This window comes from Prionailurus viverrinus, chromosome F1 (genome assembly GCF_022837055.1).
Source record: "Prionailurus viverrinus isolate Anna chromosome F1, UM_Priviv_1.0, whole genome shotgun sequence".
Classification (NCBI taxonomy): domain Eukaryota; kingdom Metazoa; phylum Chordata; class Mammalia; order Carnivora; family Felidae; genus Prionailurus; species Prionailurus viverrinus.
The window spans coordinates 51255635-51282500 of record NC_062577.1 but is presented as its reverse complement, the minus strand read 5'-3'; the positions used below and the strand labels follow the sequence as shown (position 1 = coordinate 51282500).

At 36.6% G+C, this 26866-nt stretch overlaps 1 protein-coding gene across 1 annotated transcript in view; it reads left to right on the top strand.

Moving 5' to 3' along the window:
• USH2A (usherin) overlaps positions 1-26866 on the top strand; it is a 735906-nt gene that overhangs the window by 415762 nt on the left and 293278 nt on the right. The window contains exon 37 of the mRNA XM_047839579.1: positions 22209-22388. Coding sequence (XP_047695535.1) covers positions 22209-22388 — 180 coding nt within the window. The remainder of the gene's footprint in view (positions 1-22208; positions 22389-26866) is intronic.

The window sequence follows — 26866 nt, the reverse complement described above, 5'->3', positions numbered from 1 at the left end:
TGAAGTGTATAAAATGGCACCAAAGGTTGGACATGAAAGATCTCTGCCCCCATAGAATTTGCAGACAAATAGCGAAGATGTGACAGGCAAACTAGCCAGATCGTTCTCAAGTGTGTGAGGCAAGAGACAAAGCAGGTGTTGGCGTAACGAGTGCAATAGAGCTAATTGGGGGAAGATTTTGGAAACACAGAGCCTTACCCTTTGCCCCAGTGATGAGAACAACTTGAGTTAGAGAACATACTGAGAGAATGACAGAACAATCACAAACAAATGTGAATGGCAAAAATTAACAGATTGCCCAGCCTACACTGGGATATATTAGAATATATTTTCTGCCTTTTCTTTTTTTTTTTTTTTAATTTTTTTTTCAATGTTTATTTATTTTTGGGACAGAGAGAGACAGAGCCTGAACGGGGGAGGGGCAGAGAGAGAGGGAGACACAGAATCGGAAACAGGCTCCAGGCTCTGAGCCATCAGCCCAGAGCCCGACGCGGGGCTCGAACTCACGGACCGCGAGATCGTGACCTGGCTGAAGTCGGACGCTTAACCGACTGCGCCACCCAGGCGCCCCTTTTCTGCCTTTTCTTAACGTCTACCATAAAAGTGAGAAGTAGCACTTAGTTCTGTGGGATTCTACCTGATTTGAAACATCCATTCAATTATGAGGAACATATAATGCAAATTAGATTTTTCTAGGGTCTACAAGTACCATTTACTGACCTCGAGTAAGTACTTTGTTCAATGGCTCTCAAGAGTGCGCTATTCACCTTGCACAGGTGAATATCAACTCCCAGGGATCAGCTTACAACATCTTCAGTATTTTTTTTTCTCTTCACATATATAAATTAACTTAAACTTTCAATTAGAAGTAACAGGTTATTAAAAGTTCCCTAGGAAACATATTGAGTGTGGAATTTTTTTTTAATAAACAAAACGTGTCAATTCAGGAACAAAAACTAAAATGATGGACAGCACAGTAGTAAAAATAATGGCTACGTGAAACTGCTTTTAAAATTATAAATTTTTAATCCAACTGGTAGGTGAAAATAATGTGTGATGAGATTTTGTTTATGCAATTATTTTATGAAGTTTCAAAAATATTTTCAGCTATAAATATTATAAAACCACCTAATGGTCAAGAAGGAAAACAGAAAACAATATTATTAAGGGAGAGAAAATCTGAGGACCTATCGAATGCCTTTACAAATACCAACCGCTTTGCGACTAGATTCTTTAGATTCGTTACACTGTTCCTCTTCTTAATAGACAATACCACGTCCTGCTCTTTTTCTTAAGCGTTTACTACCGAGCCCTCCGTGAATAGTTTAATTCTTCATTATCCTCCCTTTTGAATGAATTGGGAAGTGATCTTCCTTGCTTGATAAACTGACAGATTGTTTTGTGTCTCAGTTTCTAAGGCAAGGCACCAAGGGTGTGTTAATTGCCCAATCCTTTGAGCACTGTTAACTCTCACCTGCCCTGAAAAACTGAATGGCAGCTTAGTTTTTCATCTTTAAGGGCCTCCTTCTCCTAATCCTCTATTTTGTGTTGTGACATGTAATAGAAGTATTTGAGAAAGAGAGAATGTGGACTACTTGGAGGAAAAAAAGATGGTAATGAAAATGACCATTTAGCATTAGCAAATGGAAATATCATTTTAAGAATAAGTAAATAAAGTGATTTGATAAATTCACACTGGTAAAATTAAATCATCTTACTGGTTCCTGAAAATTCTTCTTCCTCAATATAGAAACGTACAAGAAAAAGGTTTTAGGAGATTTTTTTTTCCTAGCGTAGATACTTTCAGTCAGGAAGGAATCTTTTAAAAAGAAAGAGTGGAAGAAAAGGGTAGGGAAGGGAAAGAAAAGGAAGGAGGGAAGAAAGGGATGAGAAGAAGAAGAAAGAAAGAAAGAAAGAAAGAAAGAAAGAAAGAAAGAAAGAAAGAAAGAGAAAGAAAGAAAAGGTAAAAGAAAAGAAAGAAAATGTACTTTTTTTCTTGAAAGAACAGATGGCTGGCCCAGAAAAATAAAAACATGATTAATTTTGAAGACTTTTTAAAAAGGGAAATGGAAATTTGGAAATAATATACACACTTATACACAGACACATAGGTATTATCTCTAGGTGGTTAAGAATAGTTTATCTTCATTTTTCCTTTTTCACGTACTCAACTTTTAAATTTTCTCCAAGAAATACATATTATTTTTGCAAAAATTTCTTTAAAGAGGACTAGAAAAAGCAGAGGGTTCCAAGCAGTCAGTTGGAGTAATCACAGCTGGTTCAGCCTGGACAGAAGGCATGTGCGGGGTGAGTCAGAAGCCCTGAGGTAGAAGCCTACAGAAGGATAAAAGGTCTGGATGTAAATTCCAGTGATTTTCCAGGAGAACCATTTTGGTGATGTGTGTAGTGTTAAGTTTTCCTTCTCGTGTTTTCCCTGGGTTTCCTTCTCCAATAGTTGCCAGTGCTAATCACACAAACCAAAATCAGAAAGCTATTGCAGAACAAATACAGAAACTAAATAGGCTTGGTCAGAGAAGTAAACGGGACTATTTGCGACCAAGACAAAGACCATGGTTGGGAGGTACTGAGGAGTGGAAGATACTGGGTTGTTGAAGGTAGAAGATAGGGAGCATGAAGTCTTCCCTCTCAGGTAACATCGGGGGGGGGGCGGGTAATTTAAAGACAGAATGGGATTTTTCTGGATGGAAAAACTAGACATGTATCAATAAGATCGCTGCCCTTATTCACTGTTCTCTAAGCATAAACTTTTCTTCCTTTTATATAATTGGGGTCAGTATCTCATTCCACTATTAGTATCAAGTGTTTGCTCCTTGGCATAGATTCCCAGCTAAAAACAAAAGGAAGCGAAGAGGAACTGAAACTTCCCGAGTGAACGAAGTACTTTTGGGTTTAAACCAGATGAAGGCATATTTTTAACTACCTTAAAATACCAGCACCCAGAATAGTCTTACCTTCTCCAGGAGTTGCCGGTCACCAGAAATAGTGCTTTAGATTGTCAGTACATTCAAACACTATTAATCTCTTTAAAAAAAAAAAAGTCTTGAAAAACCGTGAAAACGCAGTCTATCTTTCAAGGTTACCTAGAGAAATTCAGAGAGCTTTGCACACAATCCGATTCTCTGGATGCCTTTCTTCCCAGAATAAACGATGTTTCATAAAAATTACAAGGGGGAAGAAAAAGATAGAGCAGCATTTGTTTTCTTGGGAAGGTAAAGAAAATAATTATACGTGGGAACGCCTCAGACTTCCAAGGAGTCTGTAGGAAGGCTAATGCTGTTAGAAAAGGGACAGCTTTGTTTTATAGTCCCTGATGTCTGGTTTTTAGTGTGGAGGGAAGTGTGCACTTTCCCAGCTGCGTTTGCAAGCAATGCGGTATCTCTGACATGCTGCCCTCTGGGAAAACCCGCCAGTGGGGGAATTGTTGCCGTGATGCAGTACAGCTTGTAACTTGGAATCCCGTCGGAGAACTTTGTAGTTGCTTGTCAGTCAGTGGGAAGATAAAAGAGGCAGCCTCTTTTCAAGCAATTTGAATTCATTTCCCCGGAATGAGTTAGAGGGTCAGGCAGCTGGAGTGAAATCTTACCAAGTGTATTCTGGGGGTGGAAGAGAACAGCGGCGGAGCAGAGGGAACATAATGTTTGCCTGGCAGCTGGATAAGTAGAGGAATTCGGCCAGTGGTTGGTCCACTTCTTCTCAGGACCACTTACCTGGTTCTCCATATTTTCAGAAGGAAAGGTCAGAGAGAGTACAGCTCCATCCCATTGTATTAAATAAAAACCCAACACATGAAAAATACATGAAAATTGAAACTCAATGGAGGTTTAAAGTAGCAGGTAATAGTATTTCATACATAAATACTCATCAAGCACAGACATGTGAAAGGCTCTATACTCTGGTTTTTTCACATTAGATGATTATTGACCATACAGTTTCTTTGAGAGACACGGAAGAAATTAAATGAGCGTTGTGCTAGGGAGTTCTTTGGCAACACACAATAGCCCTGGACCTCTCTCCTTGACCATGTCATATGTTTTCAAAATCAACACAGGAGATTTTAGGAATGATGGCTATGGAAAAGGTTATGTTCACAGCAAAGTATAATAGGAAGAGCAGTAAGAACGTAGGGGAAATAGAGAAAATTACTTTCTCCCTATTTCTTTGGGAGGCAAATTTCTCTTTTGCAAAAAAAAGCAATTACAGTTAATATACTTTCCCATAACGTTCCAACACATTTCTAGAGATACAAATGCACATAACTAATAAACACATGGGAGATAAAAAGCTTTTTACTTGGGGTTAAAAAAATCATTGCTGTATTATTGGTGAAAATATGACCAGGCAATGATAAGATGTATATCATTCCAAACATCAAGCTATACAATATATACCCGCTGAATATATTGACACCTCTGATTGTATATCATGTCATGGCCAATAAAGCTATAGAAATATGTAATTAGGAGATATTCTTCCACAAGAATGGAGTTAAGCATTAATTTATCAAAATTACTTAAGAACTCATCTGTTCTCAACACTCACACAGCAGCTTATTGAATTTGTGTCTCATATCTAATTGGCTATTTTCTTGACATAATGAACAAGTACAAAGTCTGTGCTGTTGTGTCTGTTGAAGCAACGACGTAGTGATGCAATGCAAATCCTAGCCCTGGGCAGCACGGTGTCAGGGAGCGGAGTCCACAGGGGCATGAGAGAGCACCAGACTTGGGTGTTCTCTCGGCTGAAGTTTGTGTTTTAAACTCTGCAGTGTCATTCTGTAGGATCTCTCCATTCCACTGCCTCATAAAAAGAGACTGTCAGATAGACGGAGCATATCATCAGCAGATCAACCCCCTAAGTATTGACTTGGGTTTTGGAAGGTTTTGAATAGTTTTGTTTTTTGTTTGTTTGTTTGTTTGTTTGTTTAAATCAGATGGGAATACTTAAAGCATTTAAAAATGCTCAACTTTGTCAAACTCACACCATGGCTGATTTGGGGGTTTCTAATACACATGAAGAGGTTCACCTGGAAACACCAGCCATGAAGCAAATATATAATAATTTGAACCAATATTGTATACCACGAATATACCAGTCAGGTGTGGGTTCCTGCATGCTTTTGTGTCATGGCAAGTGTTCAGTTTTTGCTGAATAAATAGCATTAGTAGAGTTGGTTTCAGATATTTCTAGACTGAAAGTATAACCATTAGACATAATTATCTGGATTTTGAATCAGGAGGCTCTTGATAGATAAGTGTCCATTATCAATTAATATTAAAAGGGAATGGGAGAGTGGACTATAGAAAGAAATCGAAAAAAAATCTTGTCCTCTCAGACCAGTGTCCTACCCGAGCCTCTGAGACAGGCTCCAGCTAGAGCTGAAGATTCTCTCCTTTGATTCCTGAACTTTTCCTGTGTGTGTGGGGGGGGGGGGGGGGGGGGGAGGGGGTGTGCGGGGGAGGAGGGGTCACAGGATAGACTCCTTGGATGATGACGAGTCATCATCACAGAGTATCACAAGGATCACAAAACTTGTTTGGCTCCTTAGAAAGTACTATTAGATGACTCTGAAATCATCATGCTGTATAAAAGAACAGCCCAGTAAGAACTAATATTTCCCAACTTTTTAGGTGAAGTTATTAGATCAATGAGTTACTTCACCCAATCAAAAAACCAGAATCTAAGGATGCTAGCAGACCATTTAAGAAAGCACGAAGATTTTGTATAGTTTTCTGAGAATTTGCTTTCTTTGTAAATAGGGTTGCATATAAATCTTTTTTTGTTTGTTTTTGTTTTTGTTTTTGTTTTTGTTTGTAGTCAAACTTCTTTGGGGAGATAAAGTAAAAGGACATGTCACCAAGATTGCATAATAAGGAACTTAATATGAATTGGAGGATCAGGGAAGACCTTTTCAGCAGATGACATTTAGGATAACATTTAGGCACTAACTCAAGAGAAGAATAGATGACAGTGGATTCCAGAGAAAATGGCATTTGTGAAGGGTGCAAGGAAAGTAAAATCTTTGTGGATTTAAGGAAATGAAAGAAGGCCCGTGTGGCTGGGAGAGAGTGAATGAAAAGAAAATGGCCTAAGATGAGGCTAGTAAAAGCTAGGCAAGAGCTACTTCATGCAGAATCCTGTAGGATATTTTTAAGGATTTGGGCAAAGAAATGGCATAACTACAAAGGGTTATCAATATTTTTAGTTGTTATACAGACAAATATTACTTAAATTTAGTAGCTGTAGGCTTAGATTGAAATATTTTGTTTTCTTCAGAAATATTTTTGTCAAAATGATACTAATTATAAATGAGCTATATTTTCATTTGGTTGGCATCCAATCTTTTCTCCTATGAAGATTTATACATATTATATATATATATATTTGAGATATATATATATATATATATATATATATATTTGAGATCTTGCCACAAACACCTTATATCCTACTTTACTCATTCAACATTACATCGTATTTCTCATATCACACAAAATGCACCCATAAAAAGCATTCTCAATAAGTACAGAAAATCGCTAGTATGGATATACCAAAATGATTAGCCGTTCCATTATTATCACAATTGCCATTCCATTATTTGGATTATAATATCAAAATATATCAGCCATTTCATTTCATTGTTATTGGATGTTTCAGTTTATTATTTTTACAATTAGAAATAATATTTATTATTAACATATAACTGCATATATCCTTAATATATATTGCTAAAAGAGGAATTGTTAAATTAAAGGTTGGTAATATTTTTTAAGACTCTTAATAGGCATTAGAAAATTGCTTTCAAGAAAATCATATCAATTTACATGTTTCCTAGTGGTATACAAATATGTTTATCTTTCTGTAATTGTGCTAATTTGACAGGTAAAAATGATAGGTTCTTTTAATTTGCATTTCTTTTATTCCTATTGAGAGCAAACATTTCCATATGCTTATTATTTATTTGTTTGTCTTTCTTATTTGTTCACCCATTTTGCCCAGGAGATTTTAGAGGTTTTTAAATTAGTTGTTATTTGTATAGAAGCTGAAATATTATGAATAGCAATTATTGGCCATTATAGTGTCAAAGGTTCAGTTTGTCTCTTTGATGTGTTTATGAGGTTTAGGAAATGTTTTGTATTTTTGATAATGAAATCTCTATTTTTGTAAAAAAAAAAAATTTTCTCTATCCAGAGTTAAAGCATTATGTTGTTTAATTTTGCTAAATTTGTCCGAGACTTAAATTCATATGTGTGATGATGCTTATTTCTAGGCTATTTATTCCTTCTTTCATATTTCTATTTCTCTTGGAGTCATCACTACAGCAATTTCATCTCCTTGCTTTCAACATTTTAAATATTTAGAAAATACCTTTGTATCTTACAGATATGGGTCCCGTCTTCTTCCTGCAGCTTATTCCTCATTTTTGTCTTAGGTGTTATATGTATATTCCTCCAAGTGAACATTAAATTAAGTTGAAAAAAATGCAGCTGATATTTTTGATGGACTCATCTTTTTATAAAATAATCCATCTGGAATTTACGTCTTCCAATGTTTCTCATCCAGCAATGTGTTATGATTACATTTATTTAGATGTATCTCACAATAAAGTTCGGTCAAAAAAAAAGTTATTTCATAAAAAAAACCTGTTTCTTGTTCAGATTATGTCCAGGTATTTTACTTTTTTTATGTATCTTTTCTTGTGATTGTGCTCATTCATTTTTAGTATAATATCAAAAGAATCATTATTGGTGTCACATCTGTGTTTTAAGACATGCCATTTCCATCAATACTTTCTTTAAACATTTATAAATCTCTGAGTTAATTTTTCTACCTCTATTAAGACAGAAAATACAGAGGTCCTTATACTTAAGGAACATTTCCATGAGTCCGACCCACTTAGTTATATAAATTTAGATGTATATAATACACTGACAGACAAGATGGATGCTTTTACTGTGGACAAAAAGGTCTCTAATTTAAGTTACAATCACAAGTATAACCCATACAATATGATTATTTTAGGTAAACTGCAACCAAACTATTTGACTAATTTTTTGTTTCCAGAAATTAATTTGAGACTATTAAAATAAGCTTATAAAGTAAATATAAAAGGTTTAACATGTTTGTATTCATTTGTACCCATTGTATCCATTGTACCCTCTTTTGGAAGTGTTTAATGGAAATAATTAGGGGAGCCTGGGTGGCTCAGTTGGTTAAGTGGCCAACTTCAGCTCAGGTCATGATCTCAAGGCCCAAAGGCTCGTGAGTTTTAGCCCTGCGTCGGGCTCTGTGCTGACAGCTCAGAGCCTGGAGCCTGCTTTGGATTCTGTGTCTCCCTCTCTCTCTGACCCTCCCCTACTCTCCTTCTGTCTCTGTCTCTCTCTCAAAACTAAATAAACATTTAATTTTTTTAATAAGTAGAAATAATTAGGCACAAAAAATATTTCTAAAATCATGTTCTTGGTAAAGTTTATTTGTGTAACAAAACTTGAGAGGGGTGTTCTTAAATGTCCAACTAGGTGGACTAACCACATTATAGTAAATTCATTATTAAGATTATGTAGATGTGCATTTATTGATAAATATATAATACTGCAGCTACAAAATAATGAGTATTACAAAATTCTGTAAATGTAAAATATAAGAATATATTTATATATGTGTGTCTAAAAATATGAGAGGATACCTATCCAAATACACAAAAATATTAACAAGTTAACAATGATTATCCTGAAATTTTAGATAATTTTAGTTTTTTTCTTCATAGTGTCTGATGTAGTCTTAAAATTTACAATAAACATGTATTTCTTGTATAATTAGATGAAGGAATGAAGGCAAAAGAAAAAAAAACAGAGGAGGGAATTTGTAGCCCATATCATCTTATAGGAAAACTATTGGAATATTTTAGGAAACAACAGACCTTAAAACTGAAAATTCTCATGAGAACATGGGAACCAAAGACTTCATTAAATAGGGGGCATTAAAAATCTTGGGCCTTGACTTCTTTCAAGCCCAACCAATTACAATTACTGTTTATTATCTTCTTGCTTTTACTTGAATCCCTTAAACTTAAAGTGATTCACTTTCCCCTTTCCATAATAATTTATTCCTTTATGATAATAGAGTTTCTTATTATCTTTTTGATTTGTACTGTTTCCTGTCTAATGATTTACTCTCTGTGGCATACATGCAAAAGTTATATTAGAAAAATTATTATGCTATAATAATTATGGTACCATCAAACTGAATTAAATTATGCTTCATTGTAAATAGTAAAATGTATTAATTTTTTTAAAAGCCTTTTTATGCCAGAGAGGATAAATAAAGTTACCTCTATATACTTTCATTAAACACCATGACGGTACAAGCCACATGACAGAACTGATAACAAATCAACTCACTCCTTCTTACAGCAGTCCCTTCCAGGTAGTTCTGAAATTAGCTTTCTCAGGACTATGAATTAAGTGCAATGTATTGAACAGAATCTGTGCATTCTGTGAATAAGAGTTTCACCTTCATTTTGCGTGAATATATATACGTAGGCAGATCTTGGAACAAAGTTTCTTTCCATCGATTTAAGATGAAAATGAACCTGCATTTTAAGTGTGTTTTCCCTTTAGTTTCCCTCTAGTTTTCCCTTTAGCATACCAGAGCAATGCTGTCTAAAAGACATACAGACTGAGATATATGTGGAATTTTGAATTTTGTATACTTTACACTTAAAGGGCACTTCAGTTCAGAGGGTAATCTTGATCAGAAATGTTTGATCTATATTTAGTTTTCATGTAATTTTCAGTTAAAGAAGTAGATTCCCATACCCACATATGTGAAAATCTTCCAGTAACTAAATCAATGATCAGTTTTTAATTTCAATTAATTAAAATTAAATAAAATTAGAAACTCAATTCCTTAACCACACTAGCCACATTTCAAGTGTTCAATAGCCACATATAGATAGGGGGCTTTTGCATATGACAGCACAGGTTTAGAAGTGAAAAAGTGAAAATCTAAGTCAATGCCAAACTATTGGGAATGTTTTGTCTACTGGATTTCAGAGAACATGAGGTAACATGTTTTTCCTCATTAAATCAACTTGTTGGCTGCATTGATAATTAAACAGTTGCTCTGGTTCTACGTACAAGTCATCTTATTTTTTATGCCCTTTAATTTTCTTTAAGGCAAATATTTGTATGTGCCTTAATTATGCTGAAAGCTGTCTACCCCCAGGTACCTCTGTTATCTTGGAGATAACCCTCGATTAAACTGTTATATAATAAATTTTGAGTAAAATAAAGAACATCTACATTAGGGGAAAAAAATGTAGCTACTGTGCTACCGTATTTTGTTCTTATTTCTCGACTGTCTTATAAATCATGTAAATAAGTACAATAAACATTTATTGAGCGATTTCATAATGCCTTGGATCTCCAGGTCCATCATTTGTGATGGGACATAGAAGTTGGCCCCGGAAAGCTCAAAGTATGTCGTATGTCAAATGACGCCTTCCATCAAGTTTAGAGTGCCATTTTTTTCTCAGTATTACAACTTAGTGTAATGGCACTTGGCAGTATTGGCATTTCTGATATGACTTCTTTTGGCCAGCTCAGCATTCTTAAAAAATAAATAGTTTTTTCACTCTGTGATTGAAAGGGTTAAATAGTACCAATTCATTACCACTCACAGAAGGATTTATTTTGTTCTCATAAATCAGTTTTATTCCACATTTTTATTATTCCCTTGGGTGAGCTACTCCAATTGAAATCAATACGAGTGCAAGTGACACAATCAATCTAGATATTTGATTATGGATTGGAGATCCCCAGGTCTGCTTTCTTAGCCAGTTTCTTACTGATCATCTCCCCCAAGAACTGAATATTCGTATTGGCATCTATGAGTTATGATCACATTTAAAAAGCAGATAATAATTTTCATTTGTAGACTGACAATGGAAGCCTAGAGAATGAGCAAGGATAAAAAAGGTAAAGACTTCAAATATGTGACTATTAACACTGTTATAAGCTTCAGACTTTTCAGTATTTTTCTTAACATGAGGTTAGCTTTCAAATAACTTTATTCTTTCTTTAAAAAAGACCAACGAATACGATTGGTAGCTATAAACTGCGTTCGTAGGCTACATTAGGTAAGTGATTTACTCCTTCTCATGACAGAGATTGTTACCTATTTTCACACATTTATTTTAGAACCTAATCACACTAACTAGGTTAATAAGAAAACAGTTAAGGTGAATAAAATACCTTTGACGGGATTCAAGCTGGTTCTTTTCATTTCCGTAATTATCCAGGCTGGAAAGCCACTATCGGGGGATTTAAAGGAGGCAAACAGTTCAACTTTAAATTAGAGAGCGAAATTGATTAAGTTGTTGCTCAAGAGGGCAACATTTATATATCAAACCCTCTTTGCTTTACAAACAAATTTATATCTTATGATCCTTTACATATTGAATGTTTATTTTGGGACTCATGGTACCACATTATAGTTCTCTTGCTTCGGACTCTAGCCACCTGTTCTTGGTTCTTAAGCCAAACTTCTGCATAGGCACAATTAAACCATTTTGTAACTCATTTTCTTATATTTAGAATAAGGCAATATTTGGTACACTTAAATTCCAAGGCATTCCCTTAAAATAAATTCCAAGGCAATATTAACACTGCATTTGCTTCTTTCAGCAAATATGTTAGCCTCATTTAGCCTTTTAATTGTTTTCACTAAGATCTGTAGGAAGGAGATGTTTTGTGTATATTTGCAAATTACCTCTAGAAGGCACATAAGTTTGAAAGTTTAAAAAAGTCTTTGAGAAGCAGTTGATGCAGTAAATCCGTCCTTCTTTCATCCAAAGAGTCATTAATTATTCTTCAGTTACTCTTATTAAGCCTTAAGAACGGCAGCTATCCCTGCAGTCAAAGCAATGCACTCGGATTTCCATTTACAAACTTCCTGGGCACGTGGAATTAGGAACTGTCTGTAACATATTTTCTTCCTGCTTCTTTCCATTTCTGTAATTTGCATTTATAACTGCTGAATAATAAAAGACATTCAAAGCATTAATGACAGAATAGTGCAGTGGCGTAAGACAGGGCTCTGTCAATACAGTGTTCTTTCCACATACACCGTTCCATTCTTTGAAAAGAGTGTACTCAAGAAAATCAATCCAGAAATTGGAAATGACTCTCTTTGTTCAGGAAGCCATAACATTTTTAAAGAGATAGTCACTTTAATTTTTCAACCCAGAGGTGAAACTTTTCTTTAAAGGGCCAGATAGTAAACGTTTTACACCTTGTATTCAATATGGCCTCTGCCATAACTACTCGGTCGTGCCACTGTAGCATGACAATACCTAGAAGTACAAGTGTCTGTTTTCTAATAAAACTTTATTTACAAGTACAGGAAGCTGGCTAAATTTCACCCGTAGGCTATAGTTTTTGGATCCCTGGTTTTATTACAATTTAGTTATAAATTTAAATATAATTTATATATTTTCCTTGGATATTTAACTGTTTCATGATGCTTTTGATTTGGCAAAAATTATGTGTTCTAGTTTAAAAATGTATGTAGTATAGAAAAATAACAATGAATCTACCTGTAAATAACCAATGTTAACAAATGCTGACATCGTTTCAGACCTCTCTCAATTCATGGGTGGTTTCTTGGTAGCAAGCAACAGAAACAACTCTGGTTAATTACGGCAAAAATGAATTCTTACAAGAGAACTGATCATTTCCAAAAGTTGTCAGGAAAACTGAAGAGTCAGACTTGTGTAGAAACCACAGATAGCTTGGCCCAGACAAGATACCTCAAAATACCCCTCCAATCCCCCACCAGGAGAGCATCACCACTCAGTGGCCCCAGATAACTGCAGCTATGCTTCAGCATTCTTTGTGGTTTTTTTAGAGTTTATTTATTTATTTTGAGAGAGACAGACACGGTGTGAGTGGGGGAGGGGCAGAGAGAGAGGCAGAGAGAGAATGCTGAGCAGGCTCTGTGCTGCCAGGGCAGAGCCCAATGTGGGGCTCAAACCCATGAAGCCATGAGATCATGACCTGAGCCGAAGCCAAGTCAGACGCTTAACAGACTGAGCCACCCAGATGCCCCCCTGCTTCAGCATTCTCAACAATTCTACAGACATCTAGAGGAATCCCTAAGTGACCAGCAAGCTTTGTAGTCCCCAGGTGGAAGCATCTAATTGGCACCTCTGTAGTCAGTGTCCACATGAGCTCTAAGCCATCCTTTTGTTAAAAAAAAATCCTAATTATATTTCTGATCATTTTCTTTGTATATATCATCTTCTCTTTCATTGTTATAATTTCTTGATTTTTTTTCTTATGCATTGATTGTGCTTATCTCAAGGCTTTCCATCATGCCATTGATTTAACTTTTAGCTGTTTCTATTGTTTTCCTTACTTTTTCTAACTTTATTAAATACTTATGTTTTTTTTTCCTAATTTCCACTTTGTTTCTCTGGCTTTATAATATTCTTTTTCATCTTGCAGGGAATATGTATCATATTTATCCCCCAGGTCTGTGTGGTTTACTTTGTCTTATTTTTTACTTTTATTTGTTTTTGAGAGAAAGAGACACAGAGCAAGCAGAAGAGTGGCAGAGAAAGAGAGGGAGACACAGAATCTGAAGCAGGCTCCAGGCTCTGCACAGAGCCTGATGTGGGGCTTGAACTCATCAACTGTGAGATCATGACCTGAGCCGAAGTCAGACATTCAACCAACTGAGCCACCCAGGCGCCCCTACTTTGTCTTTCTATGCTGGGATCTTTTCTTTTCTTTTGACTATATGTATGCATGTTCAATATGTTATTTCTTCCTTAAAATGTATTTTGCTTATGCCTTGTATGGTCAGCTCTGTCCAGACTTTACATTTGTGCTGAAGATGGCTCCTTCTTTTCCTTTCTGGTGCTAGTTAGTCTTCTCTCAATCTTAGCTCTGAGAACTGGGTGTTGTTATTAATGTACCTGTCTGTAGCCTTGGGGTAGAGGTGGGAGGGAATGGGAGCAAAATAGAGAATACGGATTAAAATGCATTGGATAAATGCAGAATTCTAGGGCATCTAGTTTCCCAGTCTCCTCTCAGATCTCATTAAATGTCCCTTATAGCAACACCCACTATATTTATTGACATTCATCCTCAAATCCTAGTAACATCAGCTTACTCCCCCAACTCGGCACAGTGGGAGGTAGGACGGCCAGCCCTTCCTATCTCTACATTCATTTCCCTTCAGAAGATTGGAGAAGATTAGGAAGAGTTCTAAGGATTTTGCTTGGTTTATATTCCTTCCTCTAGGAGCATTTAGGAACTGTGCTATGCTGAGCGTAAATTTACCCTATCTTTCTTTTGTTGTGAGGTTTCAAAATTAAATCATTAATTTGTTCCTTTTCCTTTATACGTTCACTCCAGGATTTTCACCTCTTTTGTTAATCGTACTATTTTTGTTTTCCTAGTTTTTTTTTCCTTTTTGTTGTATTTTGGAAGGTATTTTGGAAAGGCAATTCTGTCATAATAATTTATCCATTCTTCTCCCAAAATACATAAACTTTTGAAAGTCCACAATTTATTCCTAATTCTCTTCTTAGCAAGGAGATTCATATCCACAGCTTGGAAACTGTAACACACAGACTCTAAGATAGCATCTGATTATCCCATTATTACTTTCTGTGATCAGTGATTGCTGGTACCCATGACCTTGTGTAATCTCTTACCTTGGCATGTGGTCAAAACCTGTAGCTTTTCCCTAACCAATAGGCTATGGCTATTGGCCAGAAGAAGGTGGGATGCAAGTCCTGTGATAATGTTACATAAGAATGTGACCCATCTTGCTAGGAGACTATCTTCCTTGCCGGCTTTGATAAAGCAGTCAGCCATGTTGGGGAGGCCCACATAAGAAAGAAATGAGGGCAATTTCTGGCCAACAAGAAGCTAGCGACTGAGGGCAGCCTCTAGCCAATAGCATGTAAGAAACAGAGGCACTAAGTTTCAGTAGCCTGTAAAGAACAGAATGCTGTCAATAACCACCTGAGCTGGACATGATCCTTTCCCAGTAGAGCCTTGAGATGGGACTTCTGTCCCAGCCAACATGTTAATTGCAGCCTTTTGAGATCCTGAGCAGAAGACCCAATTAAGCTTGCCAGACCTCTGATCCACAGAAACTATGAGATAAGAAGTATATGTTGTTTTGAGCTAATCAGTTTGTGGTAATGTCAGTACATGGCAATACATAACTAGTACAGGAACACAGGACATGGTGACTGCAGCACAAAAAGCAGGTAGAAGTCACCACAAAACATGATATAATCCCACCCCAAATGGGCATTCTCCTTTAATGGAGAATCTGTCTCAGGCATATATATCTAAGTAACTAAAAAGAAAATTGTAAACACTTCATTAAGAATTAGGGATAGGGTGCTCTGTAATCAGTGACTGCTGAGCTATGCACTTGATCCCAGTAGTACTAGAAGTTCAACATAGTATGTTTCGTAAGGCTCTACTAGAATTCCAAAAGGAAATAACAGCTGCTGTTAATCAGTCATGTTCCAGTATTTACTCTGGAAGCTGGAGACCACTTTCTATAATAGCATATTTTCTCAAATAGCTCTTGGCTGATTGAGATAATGGCAATAGTGTGTTCATTTGGACAGCTAACACTTTGCTCAAATGGGGAAAATGTAAATCAAATTAGAAAAAAATATGACTTGTCAGAGTACAGCATAGTTGTTGAAAATGGACCATACCTACCACACTGTGGTAAATTACTCTTGAGAAATGTACTCTTTGAGAAATCTATCAATCAATCTATCCATATGTCTATTGATCTATGTATATATTCATGTATGTATGTATGTATCTATGTATACACATCACACACAGGCACGCACACACACGCACAGTTCTTTTCTGGTATTAATAAAATGAGATCCACTTAGGAAATATAGAGAGCAAAGTTGATGAAAAGAAACCATGCTCCAAATGACTTTTTAAAATGATGTTTTAGATATATGGAAAAGTAATCGTGCAATATTGGTGTAGTCTTGCCCACACATTAAGAACAACAACAAAAACAGAACAAAACCAAAAAGCCTCAGCATCTACCAAGCTCTCTTTGCTCTTACATGAGCATAGACTCAGGTCAAGGTTTCTGTACCATCTTTTGGTGAGTGGCTAAATATTCTATGTATTTATTCCCTAAACTACAATTGTCATTCTAGCAGAGTGACCACTTTAAAGAGGACTCAAAGAAGTACAGCTTTTACTAGATGACAACTAATTAAAAATCACATTAGAGTTATTACAATAATTATAAGAAATATGATGCATTGATAGAGCACTGTCCTTCTCAGGGGCTGAAGTTGCTCACAGTTTACTCATTCCTTCCTCTTTCAAAATGTTCTGTGAAGAAGACAGCTATGCAGGTATAGATCTATGTTGGCAACACTTTAAGGTCAGGGATAGGTTTCTTCAGCCACATGTTAACTTAAAAATCACCAAATGCCCAGTACCATTTAGATCTCTACCAAGATAATATCTATTATAATAATGGAGTTTGGAGGGTACACTTGCCTTTAGGGTAAAATAATTTGAAATACTATCTTCAGAAAGAATAAATAAAAGTAACTTAAATATTAATACATGCTATAGAGTGACCTAGGATTATTAGCTCACATTAAAGGCCTTATTCACCACTTTGCCCAGATCTGCAGTTTGCTATTCTGTGTCTTTTGATTTTGGTATTGGCAGAATTCTGTGCTAATGAGATGGAGCTGAACCACAGTAAAATTGAGACCTCAATACCAGGAAAATATAGCGTTTTCTTTTTACCGCAAGAAGTGGGAAAATTAGTTAACACCTCTCCTACCTTAAGGTGTAATTGGATTCAGAAAAAGGCTAACTTAAAGCAGGACCAGGTCTGACATCTAAAATCCTCACAAGGTAACAAGAATCAGTTTGGTTTGTTCGCTGTCATTTCTCATTATAATCTTTGTCATGAGAATGGATTCATGTTGTGCCATTTTCTGTTCTTGTTACAATCTTTGTCACATGAATAAGATATCAGGATGTTAATGCCTGGCATACAGTCTTCTGTGTGTGATGATACTGTACAAGACTACGCTGACCTTTGCAATATTATGTATTCTGATTGGTTGTTCATTTCACCTCTTTCCCACAAGTTAATAAGGCTGTAAAAAGGAGAGAACCGAAATGGCCAGCCAGTCAAATTATAGAATATTGAAAAGGTCAGAGCAGTACAGCACAGAGGAAGAAAAAATTATGGAATATATGGTGCATTAAAATTCTTGTGACAACGATTATAACGAGAATGGGAAAGGATACCCATTTATGTTATATCAATCTAGAGAACCCCATAGGATGATATTCCTGAGACAGCAATCATTTACGCATCCCTGAATCACACATATCTATTTACATTGGTTTTGCTTAAAAAAATAATTGTATAGAAAGTATCTTACTATTTGACAAATAACGTTAAATGTAAGATTTTTGGCCTTGGAAAATGGGCATTAGTGCTATTAACATTTTTGTAGGATGCCACATCTGCTAAGAAAATGTTCTTTATAAGTAAAATCTGTTGGACATGTAAGATTTATTTGAGCTGTTTCTCAATTTAACACTTTTTTTTTCTTCAAAATAAAGCAGAAAAGCAGAAATAAAGCAGAAATTCACTGAGTGAATTAACTTCTTTGAAAATCCTGTAGAATGTAGAATATCATGAGATAGCCTCCAGGAGCTTATTTAAAAATTTTACACAATCTACACAAAACTTGGGGGTCTTTTGCTTGTGATGCATGATGTTGGCCAATAGCAAAGGATCTCTCCTTCCCCTGCAACCTCAGTGGGAAGACTGAAAGAGAGAGAAATACTTATTAGAAAACCTGAAGTTATTGTTCTCAAGTGTGAAAAATGATTGCTCATTTTAAAAATTATTTCTATGCGTATTTAAGTGTTTCTTACAGGACAAATTCATAGCTTTTGTAGTCTGTAAAAGATAAGTCTGGCTCAAGAGGCTGCTTTATACTGAAGATGCATCACTTCACTAATAAAGTAAACATTTTATAGCCCAAAGCTATAGTCTAAAGGCATCATTGACAAGCATGTCAAAAGTGACCTAATTATTTTGGGAAACAGAGGAAATAAATTTTGATCATTGCTTTAAGACTAGCTTGAACATGGATTACATGACCCTCAAATCAGTAGTTCAGCATGCTTTAAGAAGAATCGTCAATGATTCCTGGGCCCTAACTTCTGAGAGTCTCAGGTGGTAGGTCCAGAGTAGAATTCAGGGATGTGGATGTTGATGAAGTACCCCCAGGTGATTTTAATGGAGATGAACCCTAGAACACTAGTGTAGATGACCTCATCTGAAAAGTGCTGAGTGCAACCCCTGGGTTAAAGCCCAGTGGTGCAGACCACAGCCAAAGAGGTGAATGAGGGGAGCTCCTTTTCACACTCACGGTGCCTGGGGGCAGGGTGATGGGAGAGTTGTGGTTCCAGAACACTGGAGCTTAACTGGGCCTGCACCGTTCACTTATACTTACAAATGGGGTCAGCGCTAAGGCTGACCAGACAGATATGGTCACCTCTGATAGGAAATGCTTATCGTTTTAACATTTTCCAGCTTGACTCTTGAGGCTAGACCAACAGGGCTGCATTTTCCAGCCCACTGAAAACCAAGTTTTTGCAGTGAGAAGCAGTAAAGCAAGACCCTCTCAAGAAGGGGGATCTGAGGACTTGCATTTTAAGAATTCTCCCCCAAGATCTAGGAACTCAAACTGGTCAATTTCAAAGGAAGAAAGTGAAGACAGAATGAAGTGGAGAAAACCCAAATCTGTGGATCCCGTTTTGATTTTGAATCTGGAGAGTCTGGAGCTTTACTGAGGGTTGAAATCCTGTCGGTTGCTCTAGGCCTATGAAATTGAGCTGCGTGTCCTTTGGGGGTAAGGGAGCATTGGACTCATTCGGCTGTGTGGTTCCTGTAGATGTACAAGTTCTTTTTGTGAGCTGAACGAAATGGTTATGTAATTGCATACTTCTCATAATTATTGAGTAATTATATACTTCTTATAATTACTGAGTAATCATTGTTCTATAACTAGAACTTAATGTTACAACTAATTGTATAATTACCATGTATTAATGTTATCTGGAAAACTTAGAATAAAGTGGTATTTAATACATTTCCCCTTGCCACACCATTTTCAAAGCTAGCAAAAAGTGTTTGTTTTATGGCTAGAAATTTCCTTCGAAAACAAACAAAATACAACGGGAAAAAACACACTAGTATTATAATCATAGATGTTAACTCATTGATCTTACATTTGCACCTGGCTTGAAAATTGTATTCTCTTGGCTTCATTTTAGAATTTTCACTGTGATTTTACAATCTTCATTTGTGTGTGTGTGTGTGTGTGTGTGTGTGTGTGTGTGTGTGCGTGTGTGTGTGAGGTGTGCTCAGGTAACACAATTTCAGGGGCAACTGACCCTCGCCCCGGGTCTCATAGGCTAAGCTGACCTTTCTGAAATTTTACAGCTGGGCATGTGACAACAGCAATTGTGTCAGCTAGAACCAGAAATGCTTCCATGGAGTTCGACATTATGGGAAATTGAGATCTTCAAATGTGAATAATGTAACTTTTCTTAGTGCTTACAAGGATTCATATTTAAACTTACCCAGGTTTCTTGAGTGCAGTAACTATGTCTTCTACATCCTGGGCACCTTGTTATCGGAACGTAGCAATACCTGCTCTCTGTATGCGGTTGGAGTCAACAATCTTGTGTCTAATCAGGTTGACTAGTTATAAAGAACCTATGATAGCTAATGTAGTGTCACTTAGAAATGTCTTTTTAAGGCGAATTTTCAAGTTTCAGGACTTCTTGTTGAAGTGTGTTACATACAGACAGCTGCGGTGTTTACTTGCATTTTAGGAACTTATAATAATTCTTAAGCGGTAAATATATCTTCGCCTTATTTTATTAAAAGTGAATAGAAATTATTTTCCCCATGTTTTAGCCCATAAGCACCACTTATTCTCTTGGGAATAAACCAGTCCTTTGAATGTTCCAATTTCAAATTCAGAGTAATAAATTCTTACGTGACACTAGGGATTTCTTCTGGTCATAGAAAACACCTTAGACGTGTGTATTTTACAGCAATCATTTTTTTTCAGTTACACCCTTCCTCCCAAAGTTCTTAGAAGGTACCTTTTTAAATTTTTTGTATATTTTTAAAGTTTTTGTCTGCCTTACCCACATTTCATGAAAATTATCATAACTAGACATGAGATACATACATCTTTTACGTGATTTGATATTTATTAATGATAGAGTTTGGCATATAACCTGATGGGACAATGACCTAGTGGTAGCAGGTGTCATTAATTTTGTTTTGTTTGTTGAAAAGGATAGAATTTTTATTAATAATACATTGTTGGGTGGGAGAGAGGGAGAATGTAATAGGTAGGTAATTGCTACCAAGAAAGTAAAATACAGAATGCAGAAGTCTTAATCACTTTCTGGTTCTAAATGTTTGTTTGGAATGTATCAGTTGTACTATAGGAAACAGTCATACTTCCTAGCTTCTATAGATAAACATCAGTTACCTGCTGGGTTATGTAAAGAAATAATCTCACTTAATCTGCACAATAACATTGCAATCAAAGTATTATCATTCCCAGCTCACAGATGAAAAACCTGAGATTTAGAAATATTAAGTAACTTAGTAAAGAGCACACTACTTGGGATTCTCTCTCTCTGCCCCTCCCTCACTCTGTCTCTCTCTCAAAATAAATAAATAAAAACTTTCAAAAATATATTTTAAAAAATTACAAAAATATATTTTTGTAAATATTGCAACTATTAGATTTTGTTTATTGTGCAATGCAAAATCATTTTTAGTATGTGGTCATCTTTTAATTTTTAAACATTTAGCCAATAAAGATTGTATCATTATCTGGAAATCTTGCAAATATGCTTTCCCCTTAAAGTTCAACAACGTGTGTTTTTTATTCATATGCCTATATTTGTAGAATTTGTGTGGGGTGATGAAAGGTACTACAGTAAAAAGTGTTTAGGCAAAGAAAAAAAGGCTATTTGAGGTAAATATTGCTATTCTTAATGGGTCTCCTCTTCTGTGTTTTAAGAATAATTGTAACTAGGGCAACTGAGTGGCTCAGTTGGTTAAGCATCTGACTTGGGCTCAGGTCATGCTCTCACAGTTTGTGAGCTTGAGCCGGGCTTTGGGGGAGCTCCTGCCCTGCTTTGGGTGAAATATGAACCTCACTTCAGGTGAGCTCCCTTCCCTCTCTCTCTCTTTCTCTCTGCCCCTTCCTCTCTTGCACCCCCCCAAAACAAAATAATAGTTATAATTAAATTTTACTAAATTTCACCAATATTCTGAAAAATTTGCCTCATGTGAGCTTTTCAGGAAAGCATCTAATATAGACAATGAAATAAATGTTACGACGGGATTTTGAGTAGCCCTCATCTCATTTTAAGCCTAATTTCTAATTCTTCTGAACCTTGAATGTAATTCATTTGTGTAGAAGAGGAAGATAAAACCCTCAGTATTTTCTGGTATCTCAGACATGATACTATTTGAAAATGGGTTTGTTCAAGTTTGGAAGGATGGTGGTGGTGCAGCTCGGAGAGTTCACTGAAGGTGATTCTCGTACAAAACCAGGCAGCCTCTTTAGTTTAACATAGAGCTAAAACCAGAGCTTCTGCCCAAAGTGAGCACATACTGCTGTTCACAATATTCTGGCCAATTCTGATTTGAAGAGGTGTTGGAGGAAAAGCGGTGGCCTACCTTTCACAAAAATGAGCAACAAATACCCCAACTGGTGATAAATGAAATATCGACATGTATAATTTGAATGTACCGTTTGGATTTGGAACCAATCTAGATGGGGGAAAGAGTGTGATTTCCTCCAGGCTGCACATCACATAAAATCCAAGGGTAAAAAAACCCTCGAACAATTGTAAATAATCCATCAAGGGATCAATTTGTATGTCCGTGCAGTATTTTTCCTTACGGGCATGATACTTGTAAGACCTTCACATTATCTTAGAATAACAACTCAGTTGCTCTGGCCACTGAGACAAATGAATGAACTCTTAAATATATACGTTAATTTTAATAATTTTCTTTTTTATCAGAAGATCATAACTACACCCTTCTGAATGGCACACGAGTCATGCACAGTGGTGAGGAGACCGACATTTGGGTGCTCATCGAGGGCTTGGTTCCTTTCACTAACTATACTGTACAAGTGCATGTTTCCAATAGCCAAGGCGGCTTGAGAAGTGACCCCGTAACAATTGCAATGCCACCAGGGGGTAAGTCTATAAACAAGGTTTGTTACACAAATTTATATAAATGCTCTACGAAGTCTTCAAGTCTACTGAGCGCTTGTTTATTGTGTGAATAATTTTTTGTTTTCGAACTTGAAGGCTCAGTTGTATTTCTGGTGTTTGGATTGTCATTGTTTTGTTTTACTGAGACCCTTTTGTTGATTTTTATTAATGTTTTTGTCGAGACTGCTTTCATCTTGCACTGTGTGTATATGTAGGTATATGTCACACACATATATCTCTTGCTGTACATGTTAAAAAGATTGGGAAATGGTTTTTTTGTTGTTTGTTTGGAGATTTCATTTAGACTCAAAATGTATATTTTCCTTTTTTTTTTTAATTTTGTTAATGTTTATTTTTGACAGAGAGAGGCAGAGTGCGAGCAGGGGAGGGGCAGAGAGAGGGTGACACAGAATCAAAGCAGGCTCCAGACTCTCAGCTATCAGCACAGAGCCTGATGCGGGGCTCGAACTCATGAGCCATGAGATCAGGACCTGAGCTGAAGTCGGACACTTAACTGACAGAGCCACCCAGGTGCCCCTCAAAATTTATATTTTCAATTTGAGCTTTGGTTCTCATTCCTGGTTTTTCAAAGAACCTTATATATCTAAACCTTTCCAGATGCCGAAAAAGGCCAGTGTGCAGGTCATACAATAGGAACACCAGTCATACCACTGGAAAAATACATTTAACTTCCATGTCCTAATGATTAGAGTTCAATAGTGTCACTTTTATATGTGATGCAATCCAGATATATTTCATTTTAACTATTTGTATGAAAAGGTGACTTATTTAGAATTATTATTTTGGCCTGTAGTCAATTCCACCTTGTTGTAACTATTTGTGGGGCTAATTGCTGAAAAGAACACTCCCTCTCAGATTGATATGTACAGCCCTTTAACAAAAAACATTTCTCAGAATAGTAAGAGTGATTCTCAATTGAGTGTTCAGAAATTTATGATTTCTGAAAATACTGAAGCAAATGGAATCTAATGGCCTCAAGAAGGAGGTGCTCTTGGGGCGCCTGGGTGGCGCAGTCGGTTAAGCGTCCGACTTCAGCCAGGTCACGATCTCGCGGTCGGTGAGTTCGAGCCCCGCGTCAGGCTCTGGGCTGATGGCTCAGAGCCTGGAGCCTGTTTCCGATTCTGTGTCTCCCTCTCTCTCTGCCCCTCCCCCATTCATGCTCTGTCTCTCTCTGTCCCAAAAATAAATAAACGTTGAAAAAAAAAATTAAAAAAAAAAAAAAAAGAAGAAGGAGGTGCTCTAGACAAAGGGAGCACGTCACTATGTTGTTAACCAGGGGGACTGGATAAATATCTCTCCCATCAGAAAGGGTATGAAAGCAGCAAAAATCTCATTGCTGGTGAAAAATTAAGGGTTGACCTGCAATGTGTATGGAACCCTTCTCCCAAGGAAAGATTCAATACCTCCTGTATCATAAAAAGCACTCATCATTATCCATCTTTCATGACATTATAAGACTCAATGAATAGATGTTTACCAAAACACTTGAAACTCTATATGGCAGAAGCTGCATTGTTTAAGAATGTGTGAAAGAGACAGAGCTGAACAACTCAGAGTCATATTTCGTAAACCAATAAAAAGGGGGACTGAATTTAGATAGGGGCTTGTTTAAGAATTGAGGCCAAAAATACAATACAAAACAAAATCAAGAAAAGAAACCTTGAGTATTCATATTTTCATTTGTAAATCTAACTCAACATGCTAGAAGTGATACAACATCTGATGACTTAGGGCACCTGGTGGCTCAGTTGGTGAAGCGTCCAACTTCAGCTCAGGTCATGAGCTCCAGGTCTGTGGGTTCAAGCCCTGCCAAGGGCTCTGTGCTGCCAGCTCAGAGCTTGGAGCCTGCTTCAGATTCTGTGTCTTAGTCTCTCTCTGCCCCTCCCTCACTCACACTCTGTCTCTCTGTCTCTCTCTGTCTCTCTCTCTGTCTCTCTCAAAAATAAACATTCAAAAGACAATTTTTTAAAAAAAGAACATTTGATGACTCTATATGTTGGTATATAATACTTTTAAAATTAAAGAGTAATTAGTGCTTTAATGGAGATTTTTTAATTACATAGCAATACCTTCCTAATAGGATATGTGGGAATTTAATGACTTATATATTCTTTTCATGGCATTCTCACTGATTTAGATGGTTTGTAATGGACAGCAAGCTGTGTCTCATTCATAAAATAAGGCTGATTTAATTCACTGTTCATCTGTTTAGGAACGCCTAATAATTTGTGGTAAATCTGTGTGTGTGTGTGTGTGTGTGTGTGTGTGTGCGTGTGTATAATATTCAGTTAAACATAGCAAGCACCTAATGCCAGCTCAATACAGTCTGTACCTGTATCTGTTAGTGGTTAGTAGAAGAATTAATATTATGCAAACTAAAAATTTTTCTAGTGGTACAGTAGAACTGAAGTCAACTGCTGAGTTCACTTCTATCTCTACTCTGTGGAGGCTTATTCATGCCATTGCACACTGTTCTGAAGGCTCATATTCTCTGGGTATGTTGCAATCATTCACTTGCCACAGTCAGAAATCGAGATTTGGGGAGATGTCACTTCACCCAAAGAGGAAGCAAAATGTCTTCAAAGACAGACAGTGATTTGCTCAAGTTTATTACAGCCATTAGGACAGACTTTTTTTTCATCATTAGATTGTTGTTGATTACAATTAGGAAACTTATAGCTTTGAAATTATCTTTTTTATGACCTTGTGGCAGTTTAAAGGTGACACCTCATTGATTAAATAGGTTTTAGTTCATGCTTCCTTTTACTTAATGATCTGAAAACATATTATCCTGATTTACACATAAAATCATGCTGAAAAGCATGTGGCATTCACTAGAATATGTGTGTTTAAGTAGAATTAAATTAGTACTGAGAGTTATTAAAGAAATCTTCCATGCCTTTGTCCAGTGAACTGTGCTTCGTACAGAAATGAATAATAAATGAACCGATGTACAGAAGTGAACCAACTTATGGGCAGAAAAGGTTCTATATGCTATTTACTTTTCCATTATATTTGGATTGTTACCATTATTGCCATTTCCTTGATTTCAATATTAGGTCTCTTTTATGGTGATGTTAAATTCCTACTATTTTTTCAATGCTGGGTTATGCAAGATGTGTAATGATAGTACCCTTAGCTATGATTTCTTCTCAGTGTAGTTTAAAAATATAATAATGGAAGGCTTAAGCAAAACGGAAATGCTCATTTTTTTTTAATTTTTAATTTTTTTTTCAACGTTTATTTATTTTGGGGACAGAGAGAGACAGAGCATGAACGGGGGAGGGGCAGAGAGAGAGGGAGACACAGAATCGGAAACAGGCTCCAGGCTCTGAGCCATCAGCCCAGAGCCTGACGCGGGGCTCGAACTCACCGACCGCGAGATCGTGACCTGGCTGAAGTCGGACGCTTAACCGACTGCACCACCCAGGCGCCCCTAGAAATGCTCATTTTTTTAATCAAATGTTTGCTATCAAATGTAGACCAGGAAAACTTCCTTTACCCTCTAGATCTGGCCAAGTCCTACTCATATTTTTAGGTTTCAATTTAGAAATAAGGCCTTCAGAAAGTTATCTTTTACCAACCGAGACTGAGATAGGGCCCTCAGGTATCCTATAGTACAAGCACATTATTTTGAAATGGCCTATCTGATTGACTGTCACAATCACTGGTTATAAGGAGCTACACAGCAGGGACTGTTTTGTATTCACTTTTTTTTAATGTTTATTTATTTATTTTGAGAGAAAGAGAGAGGGAGAAAGAGAATCTCAAGCAGGCCCTGCACTGACAGCCCACATGGGGCTAGAGCTTAGGAATCCTGAGATCATGATCTGAACCAAAATCAAGTGTCCATGCTTAACCAACTGAGCCACCCAGGGGCCCCTCATGTTATCTTCAGTGCCTAGACCAAATCTGCATCATAGGTGCATAACAAATAATTGGTGAGTGAATGAATAAATCAGGCAGTCAGGATAGCTTAATTAACCATTTTAAATTGTAAACTTATCATGGCTCAGACCTGTTCATGCCTCATTTTCGATCTGAGCAACCTTATATTGTAACCAGCTGTGGAAAATATGACCTCCTCTGAAGGTAGTATCCAATGTAGGAATGCTCTGATCATGCAGATGCAACCTGGGGCCCAGACTGCAAGGAGGGCACAGAGATTGGAGGTAAGAAACAGCCTCAAGTTGCAACAACCCATCACTCTTTGACTCCCTCCCTATAGTAGTGACTTAGGTAAGCATAGATTTAACAGTTAGCATAGGAATTTGGAAAGAGGTGAGGGGACAGGGTGCAAAAACTCTTACCCTGCTACGTCATCTGTTATTTGATGGTTATGAAAATTCTATTTTGATACTGGCTTTCTCTATTTTTCTGATGAGAAAAAATATGATTAATATGCAGTTTATACTTCAATAAAGCTAGAAAAAATTTTT